The following is a 15,742-nucleotide window of genomic DNA, read 5'->3' on the forward strand; positions in this document are numbered from 1 at the left end:
GATTTCTAAGGAAAGACACTCCACTTCTGCTTAAAGGCATAATCTGCCTGATCCTGAGCAGAACAAAAAGGGTGGGATAACAAACACCTGATTTTGGAGTGGAATTGGGTTGTACACAGGAGTTATCAATGGAGTTGAAGATGGCAGGGCTCAGCAAAGGCTGTACGATATTGTTTTGGAGCCATGGGGTAAGAGTTGGAGACGTACTGATGCTCCATTACCAAAGTTCCTCTAAAGTTCTGGCAGAATACTTTATTGAGTCAAGGAATTTTTCAAATATTAAAACTGGAATAAAAGTAAAATAATAAATGTACAGTTCTTGCTGACTGTCCACAACATCTGGGTTTTTTTTAATTGGACACTGAAGGAAGCAATCAACTTACACATTAAAAAGTGATTATGTAAGAAAGAACATCTTATTCCACCTTCCAGAGTTTGCACCTTTACAAAATGATTAATGGGTGTGCTGTGCAATCCCAAAAGCAGCAGGAGGAAAACAGAAGTGTATTTTGGAGAGGGTGATGACTGGATTTTTTATCCCCATGATAAAAATAATTACTGTAATTAGAAACATCTCAACTGTCTGCAAACCTCTTGTAATGCTCTAATTACAGGGTGTCCTTGTAGGCAGGGTAAACAGTTTTAACTCTGAGATTTCTTCCCCGACTCTTTCTGTCACTCTAAAAATCACTGATTTTGATATAACTTCCACAGGGGAAAGATGAACATACACCTGCCTCTCCATTTGGTACTCTGTTAATCCAGTCAGGGGTTTTTTTTGATAATGGCAAAATATATGTGCAGTTAATACAAATCAGCACTGTAGAACTGAACTGTACATTTACAAAACAGATTACACCATGTCTTTTGTTGAACACTATCGGTTAGATGCTCTTATGATACTGAATAAGCATGTAATCATCACACTATGATTTGATTTTCCAAGGTAATTAGTGCCCAGTCTGGGTCACAGGTATCAGGGATCGTGTGTGTCTCTCACGTAAGGAAACAAATCAAGTCTATTTTGTAGCTGCTCTTTCCACGTGTTTCTGTAAAGCAGTATGAAATACTTCCACAGCAAAGTCGACATCCCTCTTAGTAATGCACATAGGAGGCTTAATTCTGAATGTCTGAGGAGAGAGAACAAAAAGAAAAATGAATGCTCAAATTGTATGGAAAGAATATGGTTTCAAGCAGCCTATCTGGGTCAGCACCACCACCCCTCAAAAAGGTGAGGAAAAAAGGAGAACAGCAGTGCAGGCACTGAGGCTTATGATAAATGCACTCTGAAGTGGAGCAATTTTGAACTTGACTGCACTGAATTGCATCTGACTCACGACCCCCTCTTGATAACCTACCTGCCTCCACAAAAGACCTAAGTAGAGTAGGTCGTGTCTGCAGCTCTGTTACTGCAGACAGAGACAGAGTAAAATCTCAGATGGATTTGTACAAAGGAAGAACAGAGACAGATGTATTTTCCTTTCTTGCATCTCTACCACAGGGAAAAGTAGTATCTGCTGAGGGTGGCAGGCTCTTGCATTGTGTCAGCCCATTTGCTGTTTTATTATAGCTTTTTTTAAAGGCTTTTAAGAGAATGCATTATGAATGAATCACTACATACTATATTGTAGTTATGGTGGTATAGCTGGAAATCACGTTGATCAGGAAGGGTTGTATATACAGCTACACTTGTCAAGAACATAGGCTCTTAAATCTGAATGTCTGATCTATGTTTTCAAGAGTATTTATCTTCCATAAGAATCCTAAATTTCAGATTTTTCTGGCATCACATCACAGGACTTAATACAGGAAGAGCAGAGTAATGGGCTTTCCCACCCACAGCCCCTGCTGAAGCAAACACTCACAGATAAACAGCCCTCTTATCAGACAGAATGAGATTTTACTGCACTGAGCTTCAGCTTGTTACCTGCCTCCTGGTCTGCGACTTTGGGAAGAACTGATGAGGTGAGAGACACAGTGTCTGATTTATTTTCGGTACCCTCCATCCATCTCACATGGAAGCTGCCTCCTCTGTGTCAGAGGGCTTCACTGACCAGGCCAGCCCTGAGGCAATTCTCTACAGCGTCCTGGCTGCAGTATGGAGCACATCCTCAGCTGGTGTGGGCTGATGGCCTCCACATCCAACTCTCTTGTGCTGTTGCTGAACTTGCTGTCAACACCTTTTTTTTTTTTTTGTTCTCTTTAATTACCATAGAATTAGAACACGACCAGCTCCCCAGACTCAAAGAACAACTAGTTTTGTACTGATGTGTCAGGTGATAACCTAAGCAAATACTTGGTCCTGAGTACTGCTGAGTTCTTCTAAATTCTAGACTTTAATACTTTGGTTTTCTAGGGGAAGTTGTCCCTGTGCAGGAAAACTCCAAGCTTTGAGCTTGTTCAGAATGTTTGAAATTAATCAAGTAGTTCTCGTCCAGTTTAAAATAAACAGCATTAAACAGAGATAGCTCCTAAGAATATACATTTTCTAGTTCATTTACTGAACTAAATTAATTTAACTTGAGGGAATCAGGGATGTAGTTCACAAGGATAAAGAATAAGCTTTATTTATACCCAGAGGTTCAGTACCTGGCTGTAGAGCCCTCCTCTGCCGATCAGAACCCCCATGTCCTTACAGTCCTCCCAGATCTGACCGATTTCTTCAGCTGGAAGAGGGCGTCGACTCTCCTGAGGAAAGGAAATACTAAACTTCACTTAGATATTCTAAATTAGTGCTGTGATAAAGATGTATATTCCAGTCTCTCCAATAAATCCCACCTCTAGCTGAAAATGTTAGCTGCATAACCTATCTGCTCTCATGAGTCTGTGCAGTCAAGGTGCATGTCACTGTTTACTCAAAGCTTGTGAAACAGCTGAATGATGGAATGTTCTGGCTCATTTTTAGCCAGAGCCATGTTTTCCCACTTCACTTTGTCCTTTTTAGCAGGAAATATTTCTATTATTTCAACTGATATAAAATGTGATAAAACTTTCAGTGGCACTGTAAGTTGAAAGGAGTGAAGAAGTCACTAACCTTATCTGTGACCATTTCTATTCCAATCATAAGTCCCTTGCCACGGACATCTCCAACAATCTCAAATTTATCCCGCAGTTTAGCCAACTCAAGCAGCATATATGTTCCCACATCCTCACTGTTTTTTTGCAGACCGTCTTCTTCAATAGCCTGGTTAAAATGAAGTACCATGACAGTGTTGCAGGAAAAGCTTTCAACACATTCTGTTAATCCCCATTGAACTTGACACTGTATTTATCTCACTTCCTTGCTATGTTCCTTCACTACCTCAGTTCTCACATTTTCCTGCTCTTAAAATCCTCTTAATAGCATTAGATTACAATTGCACATAATACTTTGATGTTTCTGTTGCACTCTTCACATTTTTTTTATTACTTACATTTAATCCAGTAATTCCTGCTTATATATATACTCATAACTGGAAAATACCTAAACAGAAGGATTATTTTCAAAATCTTACCAGAATATTTTAGTTTTTTCAGTATTACGAGAAGAATATAATTTGACAATGCTTATCTGTGTGTACTAGATAGGGAACAGCTTGAGTACTATATTATATTTAGCAACAACATGTTTTTTAATAACAATCTTTTCTTCATTCTTTACACTGTCCTCCTTAATCAGAGTTCTTATTTGCAGGCAAATACTGGCACCCACACACAAACCATTAGATGAACTTAACATCTGCATTTAGAAAAATTACATTTAAAAAAGAATTACAGAAGATGAAGTGGTTGTTTCTATTTTTTTTTTCAACTCCATTTTATTCTTCCTGACTCTAACAATCTCTTTGGAATTATTTCAGAGCCAGGCTCCAAGATATTTTAGAGCCAAAAAGCCCCCAAACATGGGTTCTTTATACAATCATCCATTTACTAATAACGTACCCCCCAAACCACTCAGGAAAGTAACATTAATAGAAACAGTGTCTGCTGTAATGAAGTGAGCTTCAGGAATGAATGTTCTGTGCATAATCAAGACAAATTAAATCATGACCTACTACCCACTGACTGATTTTCAACTGGATAATAAGTGAAATATGTTGCACATTTTTGTGTTTTCTTTTTCATGAGGTAATATTTTTCCCAAAAGGATTTCTAACCTTAGGTATTTTTAACTATGTTCATTAAGGTTTATTTAGGCATAAGGTAAACGCTGTTAAGAAAACTTTGCTAAGCATGTGTGCCAGAAAATAGACTTGCTTTAGCTGTGAATTTGTGTAATGCTATGAAAGAATTTGCTAAGGCTTTTGAGAAAGTACTCTCCTACAACTTTATTAACAAAGAACCCAAGGAAGATAAAGATGATTCTGAAGTCATAATTATAGGGCTCATACTCTTTCTAGAGATCTGAAAATTTTTGCAGTTAAGCTCATCAGGATTTTTTCCTGTGCATGAGGCACGCTGGCCATGCATGTATACATGCATATGTTTATGCACTTTACTTAGTTATTTAAAAAACTGCCCACACAGAAATATATACATGCAATTTTCATCCTTTGATACAAAGAACTTGTGGTATAGATAAATTCAGGTAATGTTCTCCCTACATCAAGAACTGCAGCTCCAGCTACACAGGCCAAAGGGTTTCCTCCAAATGTATTAAAGTGAAGATTTTGAGCCAAGGAACTTGCAATCTCTAAAAGAAAAAGAACAACACTGGTTACTCCTTCAGTTCACTGAATCACAGAATCATAGGATCACAGAGTGGTTTGGGTTGGAAGGGACCTTAAAGATCATCCAGTGCCAATCCCTGCTCCAGTTCCAATCTCAAGGCAGGGACACCTTCCACCAGACCATGCTGCTCAGAGCCCCATCCAACCTGGCCTTGAGCACTGCCAGGGATGGGGCATCACCAGATTCTATGGGCAACCTGTGCCAGTGCCTCATCACTCTCAAAGTAAAGATTTTTTTCTTCACATCTAATCTAAACCTAATCTCTTTTCATTTAAGGCCATTCCTCCTTGTCCTGTTATTCCACACTCTTGTAAAAAGTCCCTCTCAATTTTTCTTACAAGGCCACAACACGTCACCCCAAAGCCTTCTCCAGGCTGAACAATTCCAATTCTCTCCGCCTTTCATCTTAGGAGAGGTGCTCTGCCCCTCTGATCATCTTGGTGGCCTTGTCTGCCTTGGTTAGTAACTGTACTTAATTGCTTTAAACATTTGTTACTGTAACAACAATTACATTTGGTGTAGTTCAACTCTGATTCTATGGGAGACAACACAGTAAGATTTCCTGAAAGCAATCTGTGCAAAATATGAGTATTTCCAAAAGCTATAGTACCTAGCAAATGCCAAAACAAAACTTCTTCTTTTAAAAGAAGTCATACTTCTAACACATGTTCCCACTTGCCATCTACAGATTTTCCTCTTTAGATTGAGCCAGCCATTTGCAGGAATCAAGCAGCTGGGTAATGTCCTACCCTATTTACACACTGTATATCTTTCAGTAAAACAGTGGATTCAGTGAGGATTTCCAGGCTCTTTCACCAGCCCTACAAACCACTCAGGTTCATTCCTGCTTCAGTTATACAACTAAACCCATTTAAACAGCTCTGTACTGATACAGCACAACAGGTGGTGAAACAAGTGAAGCAATGAGGATCCAATTCCCTTGTCAAAAGATAGATTGAGATAAAGTTTATAAGTAACATTCAGCTATTTAAAAACACATCTCTCTGCAAGTAATTATTTTTTATTGTATTTTGCAATTACTCTGTTTTACATCATAGTGGAACAGAACACTGATACCTTTTGTTGTAACAACAGCTGCCATTGGGAAGCCATTACCAATTCCTTTTGCCAAAGTAACGATGTCAGGCACTACGCCATGAGTTTGAAATCCCCAGAAATGGCTGCCTGTCCGTCCAAATCCTGTCTGTACCTTTCAAAGGAAAAATTCAGAGAAACACTCATCACTTTCTCACACTTCAGGATATAGGTTTTTCCTTGTCTTTCTGTTGTTACTGATTTGCATTAAACAGCAACTACGTCTGCAGTCAACTTGTATTAGGACCCTTATTTAGATGTTTCTACACAAAATGCCATTTACCGTAATTGGGTTTTTCTTTCATGTGATGTCATCATGTCTTAGGCCTGGTGAGATGCACAAATAAGATGCAGCTTCCATTTCAAGGTGGAGAGGAAATGTAAAAGCATTTGAAGCATTTGCTACTATTTTAATATCGTTTTAGCTAAGAAAATTCTGCTTCTAAAACATATTTGCAGAGGTACAGCAATCAACTCTCTTCTATGTTTGCCAAAATACTTATAAAAGGAAGGGTTATTTTGACAAATCTTCCATCACAAGTAGCATTTGTTGCTTATTTGCACAAGTTTACTGCTCCCAGAAGGTAAGGAAGTCTGCTACAAATATTACCTTTGCCTAACATGAGAATACAGGCAGTAAAAACTGTGAGCTTGGAAAGAAACTGTCTTGGAAAAAAGATCCTATGCTTGGAAAGATGCAGTTTAACACCACGTTAAACTTAAGCTGTGAAGTTATCACACTTATGACATCTTACTTCAATTATTTCCAGCTTCACTTGGATTCTTTTATGATAACTTTGAGAGGTACTCTACTCCAGAATTGTTATGAAAAAAAATCTGACTCACTTCATCTGAAATGCAAAGGCCCCCTCTTTCCCGTATAAGCTGGTAAGCTTCCTTTAAGAAATTTCTTGGATACTGAACAGCTCCATTAACACCCTGCCAAGAGAGAAACACAATGTTTTCAGGAACAAACAAGGAAACAGGAGTTCTACTTGAGAAAAAAAACCAGCAGCCCCCAGGTAACAGCAGGACTGCTGTTTCATGCTTCTGGCTTCAGCAATGAAACCACTTCAGAAAGCTCCTGCTCAGGTCACGCATTCCCATTCGATGGTGCTGCCTGCTGTTCCTTAGTTGTGCTGGCATGAACGTGAATCTATGATGACTGTAAAACCAAGTCAGTTAACAATAAAGTGCTGAAACAAAGATGGTGAAAATCTACACACAGCAAAACCCAGAAACTGATGAAGTTGACCAGAGAATTCATATTCCTTCCTTGGTTAATTTGTTTAGAACATTGCCTCCTCAACATCTTTTCACCTTGACAGTTTGCATTTGCATTGGAAATTCAATTCTACCCTACACATGGACCAGAACAGCTTTTCAGACTCAAATACGTAAGTGCTTAGAAAACACCAAAACCAGAGAACTGCTCCAGTTTTCCCTTGTAGTCATAGTTCTCACATTGTTTCTCTTGCCCGGGATAAGTTCTCCATTTTTCCTACTCTAGAACCACTTACAAAGCAATTGTGAACATAGGGTGAAACATTAGGAGAATGAATCCTGTGGCCATCAGTTGCTGGACAGCTGTTAAAAATATAGTGGACAACATGTCTAAAAGAAGGAGAAGGGAGGGTTGAGTTAGAAGTTTACAGAAATAGTAACGAAAATTGAAAGGAGACGATAGAAACCAAACCATAGCATGCAACACACTCACTATTTAAATGCAAAAAAAATTGGTATGTTTAATCGTGGTTCTGTGTTTAATTTCACAAGAAAAATTCTAGTTCCATTGAAGTCAGTGACAAAAGCATCAAATCTTTCAAACATTTAAGCTTTTTAAGGCATTAAAAAAATCATAGTAAAAACCAGCAAACATCTATGTTCAGATTGTAGCTAAAGGATATCAGATTTGAGTATTTCACATTACTGCTATCACAACTGGGAAATGACAAACTACCTACTTGAATTGGTTCAGCAATAAATCCAGCTACCGTCTTGGGCACTGAGGTGTTCAGAGTATCTTTGAATTGTTCAATGTACTGGTCTTTTGCAAGACATGCACCTGTTTACAAGGGAAACATTTTGAAGGGAATTTACTTAATATGACACAAAACTAGCTTCAAAACATGAAACTATGCATCTAAGCAACAAGTGTTATATGACTGCATGCTAAATATCACCTCTCAAATGAACAGGAGAAAGCTAAACATAGAAGGAGAGAGTCTCTTCTCTTAAACCATGTATATACTCCATGGTTTGTACAGGTAGGAGGATTCTGAAGAACACAGTCTGTGCTTAAATAAAGAACAGACAGCAGGTACGGCTAATGCTAACGTTCACAAGGGATGGCAAAGCTAAAATCAAAATGTTCTGTTATGTGCATATGAATTTAAATAATGAAAAGTGCTTGTTGAAAGAGTAAAAAAACTGATTGGAATTGTTGTTAGCTGCAGAGTAGTAGAGAAGATTTCACACTGTGTTGTGAATGGAACATTTTGCCCCATGTTAAGACCTCTGCCTATTGCTGGCTGCAGGTTGTCCCTACTATTTGCCTTATACCAATATAAAAGCTGGAAAGCTGTAAGAATTTCAGAAACAACAAAAACCACCATCATCACTTCAGCTCTTCCAGATGTGCTGAAGTGAGTTCCACAGCTTCCAGAGTTGATCATGACAAATACTGGAAACAAATACTGGGATTTCAAGAAGATATCACCTTCAAGAAGAAGGTGATGTCATCTGTCCCAAATTTTTCCCATTGGAATGGAGGGTCCTGAAGTTCTCTGCAATTTTTTTTTTTTTGGTCAGCCTTGCAAAACCTAACCAGACATCTACCTTGCTTGAGGAGGTAATTATAACCTATTTTCACAGCCCTCTAGTATTTTGTGATCCGAAAACCAAATTTTTGTCATGGACTAACCTTCGGCACAGCTGCATTTCCGAACAGTTTGCACTGGAGAATCTCTACAATGGCTGCCTCCCCACGGACCACGAAAAACATCTGGTAACATTGTCTGTCAAGCATAAGAGAAGTAGCTACAGATTTGACAACACCTTTCTAAGAGATCTTTTGATCTAACGACTAATGGCAAAACAGAAAAACAGCTGTTAGAGTCAAGGGGCAAATACAGTCCAAGGAACTTGTCTGAAGAACACTTGGGAGTAGCAGCAAATAACTAAGACAGTTTTGGAACCAACAAGTTTAAACTGTTCCAGCAATAGTAACTCAATTGATTTTTCATTCCTTTTTTTGTTCTTGGTCAGGATATCGGTTATCTAAAGGTAATGCCAGCATTTCAAGTGTTGCTGGTAGCATTTCAGTAATCTGAAGCATGAACAAAATCTGCAAACTAGAGTGAGGCAGGCAGATCTAATGGACACAACTCCAGCTTTCTAATCCTTGCTGCTGATGAAATACCACATGAGTTCAGGCCACTCACTGAGACAGGCTGGGAAGCTGCTGTAAATTAGCCTTCCTATGGTTAATAATGTGGCTGAGCTGTCACCTGCAACTATTGGAGTCAACAATAGCAGCTTTTAGACAGAAAGTTGCTCCTATCTGCTCAAGGGCAGGGACATAACATATTGTCACTTAACCTCAGTGGATGTCCTTAACAGATATGTCTCCTGTCTTGCTGAAATAGGATTCCTATTCATTATAGTGAAGGATCTGCTCCAGACCATCTGAAAGCAGCTTTTCACAGACCTGCTAAAGCAAACTTGAAAAAAGGGTTCATATTATTTTGCCCCTTACACAGATTCCCATGCAAGCATCAAGCGTGACTGAAGAACTGCAAATCATGGATCACTTATGTTATGGCTGTTCTAACTCAAAATTAGCCTAAGGAACTATAAACAGAAGAAAAGTGGGCTCTGGCTCTTGTTGAATTTACACAGCAGAAACTGCTACACTGTAGTTTTGATTAGTGACCATAAAGCACTTGAGGGCAGAAAACATAGCAATTGCTGAAATATTCAAATAAACTGTTAGTTACCCAGATTATTACAAGAAAAAAAAAATCCTCACAGTTGTACAGCCAAAGCCATTGGCAACACCATGCTTGTAAGGAGTCAGAGATGTCAAACCCAGAGTGTATGGGCTGCCTCCGTGGTATCCTCCTCTGTTCAAACAAACAAGGCAGATCAACATCATTCATTTCCAAGAAGTGTCTGGAGCAATATCTATTCCAAGAAGGCATGCTTCTAAGCTACAATTTGTAAGGAAAAATGTGCATTGTTGCACTGAAACAAAGAAGATTCCTACTGCCATTTTTCACTCTGCCTTTTGACTCTAACTGCAATTTCAAATATAAAATCTGTGGAGAAATGTTAGCAAGGAAATGAGTACAATCACTGGAACCAACAGTAACTCAAACAATGCCTCGTGAAGTTCTGCTGTAGCACCTGATCCCTACAGAGCAAACGTCTCTGTCTTCTGAATCTTGGAAACAGCTGCTGCCTCCAACAGATGCTGCCAATCATTAAACTAGATGATAGTTTGCTGTAGGTTTCATTATGCAGATCAAAATTGCTTAGTGAGAATACACAAGCAAGGTAGGAACCCAATGTTCTGTTGAACACAGAAAGAGAAAAATACAGCTCTTCATTAACACAACCTTTTATTCTAATATTTGAGGCCCCTTTCAGCTGCACAGTAAAGTGAACTGTTTACACTGGTGTTTACAGTATATTGGTGTTCAGCCCAGCTCCATCCCTGTCATTAAGCCAGAAGAGCTGTTTGTGTTCCTGTGCAGTGAACTGTGGTTCAGGGCTTTGATAGAAAAACAAGGCAGCAAAGCAAACGAAACAAAAATCAGCTCCCAGGCGGAGCAGTTCCCTGCTGAGGTTCACTGCATCACTATTCCAGAGGTACCTTTGTACCCCTCACAAAGGGGCACTGCAGAAGGGAAATGGAGGAAGAATGAAGCAGTTGCTCAGTCTTGGTCTGGCCATGAACAAGAGTCTACCAAAGCATATCCTGAACACAGACACTAGATCATAGTCTAGGCAAGCAAAAATCGCAGGTTGCATTTTTATTGCAAGCTAGTCCTAACATGCTGTATGAAAACTCCAGCACCTGGTTTTCTCCTCTTTGCCAAATAAAGTAATTTTATAGCACTCTCTTTTGCAGACCTGTGATGAAAGAGTTCTCAGTTATTTCTTGTTTTAGGCATGCAGAGAGTGATCCCATACAGAGGAGTTTTGTGAAGCTCTGTTGGCATTACCTGAGAGAGATGATGTCGAAGTTACGAGTGTGTAGCCTTGCCATGAACATAGCTAAATCATTGGCTTCTGACCCGCTGTTGGTGAGATAAACCACCTGTGGGAGAACGCTTGGGATCAGTACAGCACAAAAACACCTTCTTCTTCTTTGGCATCAGACCTTGTCCCTTAATAACACAATGAACTCTAGCCTAGCACTGCCACAGGGTGATCTCACCACAGTAAAATTTGTGTTGCCCTTATGCTATAGATGAGACAAAGATCCAATTGATGTGCTCTGGGAGGCTTTCAGTTTTTAGGTTTTCCTAAAATGGATTTCTGATTAAAAGAAAATAAAGTGTTGGGTCAAACTAAGCAGGATATTTTACTTTTTTTTTTTTTTACTCTCCTTCCATCTTTAAGATTGCAATAGCTTCATACTCTTCTGCTAGCCCAATTTAATTTTATGAACAATTTATTTTACCTAAAAACAAAAATTATTTTTCTTACTGTTTCACTGCATATGAAACATGACATTTTTGTGGTTTATCTGTTTAAATGTTGGTAAACATTTACACAAACTACACAAAATACTGTCAAAGAATTTTCACTGTGGATTTTCATGAGATCGAGAAAATTAAAGCCGGCTACGTATAAGAATAGTAAACATCTTCTTTGTTTAAGTAATTTTTAACCGGCAATGCTTCTTCACAGTGACAAGTGCAGGGAGAAAATGGAACAGAAATTGGGGATATTATGCTTGTCTACAGCTAGGTCTAAAGAAAAGGCCCTGAGGGCCTTCATGCTCTTTAACTGACAGTCTGTATTCCCCATACAGATTTTCTCTCTAGAGATATCATGGCTCTCGATTATTTAATAAATACTTCTTATAAACAGATACCCACTTCACCAGCCCCTGCTCCTGTCAGAATCAATTTACCTTCAGTGGATCTGGAAAAAGAGAAGTTAGCTTTTCAGCATACTCGTGGATTGCTGGGTACATGTAGATATTGGTGGTATGCCACAGGCGAGCCAGCTGCTTCTGGGTAGCCATAGTTACCTTCCTGCACGTACCAAGGGAGAGACAAAGGGATTGAATTCCACACACACTCTACACTCATACATGCACATACCTCTGTGCTATTGATTCTGCAAATGCAGATGCTGCACCGTGTGCCAGGTGGAGGAACAAGTAGACCAAATTAATGAATTCTTCAAAATGTAGCAGAAATTGAACTGTGACACATGACAATTCAGTAAATTATATTCTGGTTTTAGACTCACAGTGCTGCAGATTTATGAGGCACAAAACAAACATAGGTGTCTCTTCCTGTATTTTATATCATAAATCATAAAGCAACATACTTACGGGTGACAGTGTCCAACGCTGACAGTGACAATTCCAGCAAAGAGATCAAGGTACCTTCGTCCTTCATGATCAAACAACCACTGCATATGTCCCTGGTGCAGCAGCAATGGCTTCTTGTAATATGTTCGCAGTGAAGGCGCAATATTTTGTTCACGAATCTTCTGCATACGTTCATATGGATAGAACTGAGTGGAATAAAACAGTCAGTATCCATCCACACCTTCTAAAGATCCAGACTCATGGAGTTGTTGTGAAGCACATAGATTACGCACCTACCTATGGGATTAAGATCCTAACGGATTCTGGCACACAGAAAGCTGCTCTACAAACCTTTGAAACTCAGCTCTTTGAAATAAAGTAGCTGTTCTGCATATACCTCTTTCTTACGTGTTTACAAATTACAGATTTGTCACACAAGTACATCTACAGGTTATACTCTAGTTGTAGCAGTTGGGCTGTATGCAAAGAAGCAAATTTTATAATTCTATTTAAAAATGATCCTACCACCCAAACCCAGTAATTAAGCTTTATTTAAATTCAGTGTAGTATGCATGACTTACTTCATATTTTTCAGGGACAAAATCACAAGGAGGCATTTTTGCTTGTGTGGAGACAGAACTTTTCCATTTCTGCTGCCTAAAGGCAACTATAAAATAGTAAGACAATTATGAAACATTTGGCAAACTACACACCTAAAAGATTTGCTCAATAAGCTTGTTTGGGGAAGACATGAGCTACAGTCACAGAAAGTTTTGAAGGGTTTTTTTGGTCTGAGAAATTTTCTTTGGGGAAGAATAAGTAACAGGCAGAATACATGTAATTTTTAAAAAAAGGTATTTATGTCTCATCCATTAAAACTCAAGTTTTCAGTTTCACATGGACTTCTATTTTGACAGAAGATTAAATTTTTATTTTAAAAATAAAAACTGTTTCTAATACAAGTTCTTATCGGGAAGCAGTGGGTGAATGCTCTACATTCACCCACAGGTGAATAGGGTGCCATACCCAGGTGCCCAGGGTGACTGCAGCATGGGCAGTGCTCCCAGGGAGCAGGGCAGAGGCCCAACAGACCTGAACGAGGTGGGCAGAGCAGGGTTCACTGAGAATGCCCCGCATAAACGGAGCTGACTCAGGTCCAGTGTCCACCCAGGGAGCCCAGGCAGGAGCAGCAGCAGACGGGGCCAGAGACATGAGGCTACAGCAGAAGTCCAAGGTCCATCCAGGGGAGAGAGCCAGGGCCAGGCTGATGGCAATGCTCATGGCTCGGCTGAGGCAGGGACTGAGGCTCGGGGCAGAGATGAGCAGGGCTCCTGGGCAAGGGGTACAGCTCTGCGGAAGGGTGTTTAGGGGACACGAGCTGTGCTTAGGGCACTGACTATTCCAGCTGCCATCTTCCATCCTTGCTCCAAAATCAGGAGAACATCACACCGTCCTGCCTGTCATCTAACTGCAGATCCAATTCAGCAGGTATCAGAAAGAAATACCTGATTGCCCAGAGGGACCGTGGAGTCTGCCACAGGATATATTCAAGAACTGTCTGGACACAATCCTGTGCCCTGTGCTCTGGGATGGCCGTGCCCGAGCAGGGAGGCTGGGCAGATGACCCAGCATGACCTGTCCTGTGATTCTCCCGGAGTTATTTCAAAAGACTCTATTTCTGCACCTAGAACACTATCTCCTGAGAGTTACACGTTTGTTTTTAAAAGCCTAAGGTTTTAACCAATTTCTGAAACACATGTGAAATGTAAATGACTGAACAATAAACTTTCCTGAAATTACTTACATGCAATGTCACTTCCCTTACAACCACTTACGGCACCGATGAATATAGAATCTACAAGAGTCCAGCCTCAAAAAAAGTAGTTTAAAACCCATGAGTAAGGGAAGTTCTACCCTTGGAACTCTTTCCAAGGGATTTGCAGCTACACTGAAAAGTGCCTCTACCCCGCGCTGCCCCGCGTACCGCCACGGTGCTGCCATCCCTCCCGGCTCCGCACGGAGCGGGCCCCGGCCGGCCCGGCTCCGGCAGCCCCGCCGGGCCGCGCTCCCGCCGCTCCCTCACTGCTCCCTCCCCGCTTCCTCACCGCTCCCTCACCGCTGCCGAGCCTCCGCAGCCGCCCCGCCATGTCCGCTCGCCCCGGGCAGCGGCACCGCCCCGACACGTGTGCTGCGAGCGGGCCGGACACACCGTGCTGTCCCCCCGCTGTCATCACATGCCATTCCCCTGAGGTAATGCCGTGCTGTCCCCCAGTGTCACCGCGTGCTGCCCCCGTAATGTCAGCACCCTGCTCTGTGCCGTCCCAAGTCGTGTTCTGACACAGTTTGAGGCCTTCAGAGGGCCCTCGACTCGCTGGAAAGACGGTCAGGAAGGAAGAGTTTGAAATTCCACAAATGCGGGGTCCTGCACCTGGGGCAGAACAACCCTGGGTGCCAGCACAGGCTGGGCCCAGCCTGCTGGAAAGCAGCTCCGTGGAGGGACCTGGGGGTCCTGCTGGACAACAAACTGTGCATGAGCCAGCAGTGCCCCTGTGGGCAGGAAGGCCAAGGGAGCCCGGGGCACCTTTGGAACAGCACTGCCACAAGGTCAGGGGAGCTGATCCTGCCCCAGCACTCAGCTCGAGTGAGGTCTCACCTGGAGTCTGTGCTCAGTTCTGGTCTCTGGAGCACAACAGGGACATGGAGCTCCTGGAGTGGGTCCAGCAGAGAACTGCAAAGGTGATGGAGGTACTGGAGCATCTCTATCATGAGGAAAGGCTAAGAGCAACATGGTGTTTTGGAAAATATAAGCAAATCCAAGGGAAAATTGATCTCTCTGCACATTTATTCAGCTTCAAGAATTAAATATATTTGTCATATATATGACATTGTGTTCAAATTACATTTAGCTAGGAAATCCTCCAAGACTTCAAAGCAGCAAGCAAATGCCCCTTTCCCACAGTGGGTGACTTTTCCTTCTCACAGAGAGCCATGATGATTTGGCATATTTAGACATCCATTAGCAAAGGTGGGAGATGCTCAACACCACATTGATCCTGTTCAGTCGCAGGAAGAGAAAACTGAGAGGGGACCCCATCAATGTCTGTCAGTGCCTGCAGGGAGGGGTCAGAGGAGAGACCAGGCTCTGCGTGGTGGTGCCAGGCAGCAGGACATGACACAGAGGCAGAAATTGATGCACAGGGAATTCCGACTGAACATGAGAAAACCCTCTTTTCTGTGTGTGTGATCATGCAGTGGAAGAGATTTCCCTCTGTCTTCCACAGTGAAGGTATTCAAGAACTCTCTGGATGCAGTCCTCTACTGTGTGCTCTGGGATGATGCTGCTTGAGCAGGGATTTTGGATCAGATGACCAACTGTGGTGCCTT

The 15,742-nt window shown here is 41.3% G+C and overlaps 1 protein-coding gene across 2 annotated transcripts; it reads right to left on the bottom strand.

The window, feature by feature from the left end:
• Positions 1–239: 239 nt before the first annotated feature.
• AGXT2 (alanine--glyoxylate aminotransferase 2) lies at positions 240–14,619 on the bottom strand. Of its 2 annotated transcripts, none has more exons than XM_063421696.1 (14): positions 14,475–14,619; positions 12,940–13,025; positions 12,380–12,564; positions 11,951–12,074; positions 11,034–11,128; positions 9,836–9,929; positions 8,729–8,822; positions 7,770–7,870; positions 6,652–6,744; positions 5,788–5,920; positions 4,584–4,672; positions 3,035–3,184; positions 2,590–2,688; positions 240–1,130 (listed from the first exon to the last, which is right to left on the bottom strand). In XM_063421696.1, the coding sequence occupies exons 1-14, from the start codon at positions 14,587–14,589 to the stop codon at positions 1,020–1,022; spliced, it is 1,569 nt and encodes a 522-aa protein (XP_063277766.1). In that variant the 5' UTR covers positions 14,590–14,619; the 3' UTR covers positions 240–1,019. The 2 variants fall into 2 exon arrangements, with proteins under 2 accessions (XP_063277766.1, XP_063277768.1); XM_063421698.1 differs by having other exon boundaries at positions 14,464–14,528.
• Between the last annotated feature and the right edge of the window lie 1,123 nt (positions 14,620–15,742).

Source organism: Prinia subflava, chromosome Z (genome assembly GCF_021018805.1).
Source record: "Prinia subflava isolate CZ2003 ecotype Zambia chromosome Z, Cam_Psub_1.2, whole genome shotgun sequence".
Taxonomy (NCBI): Eukaryota; Metazoa; Chordata; class Aves; order Passeriformes; family Cisticolidae; genus Prinia; species Prinia subflava.

Bases quoted from the DNA above. Each gene is read 5' to 3' on its own strand.
- AGXT2 (XM_063421696.1), bottom strand. From the start codon at position 14,589: ATGACAGCGGGGGGACAGCACGGTGTGTCCGGCCCGCTCGCAGCACAC. The intron at 12,075-12,379 runs GTAAGTATGTTG...TGGTACGTGCAG, and splicing joins AGCGTTGGACACTGTCACCC to GAAGGTAACTATGGCTACCC. The intron at 3,185-4,583 runs GTAGGGAGAACA...CATTTTAACCAG, and splicing joins CTGGAGCTGCAGTTCTTGAT to GCTATTGAAGAAGACGGTCT.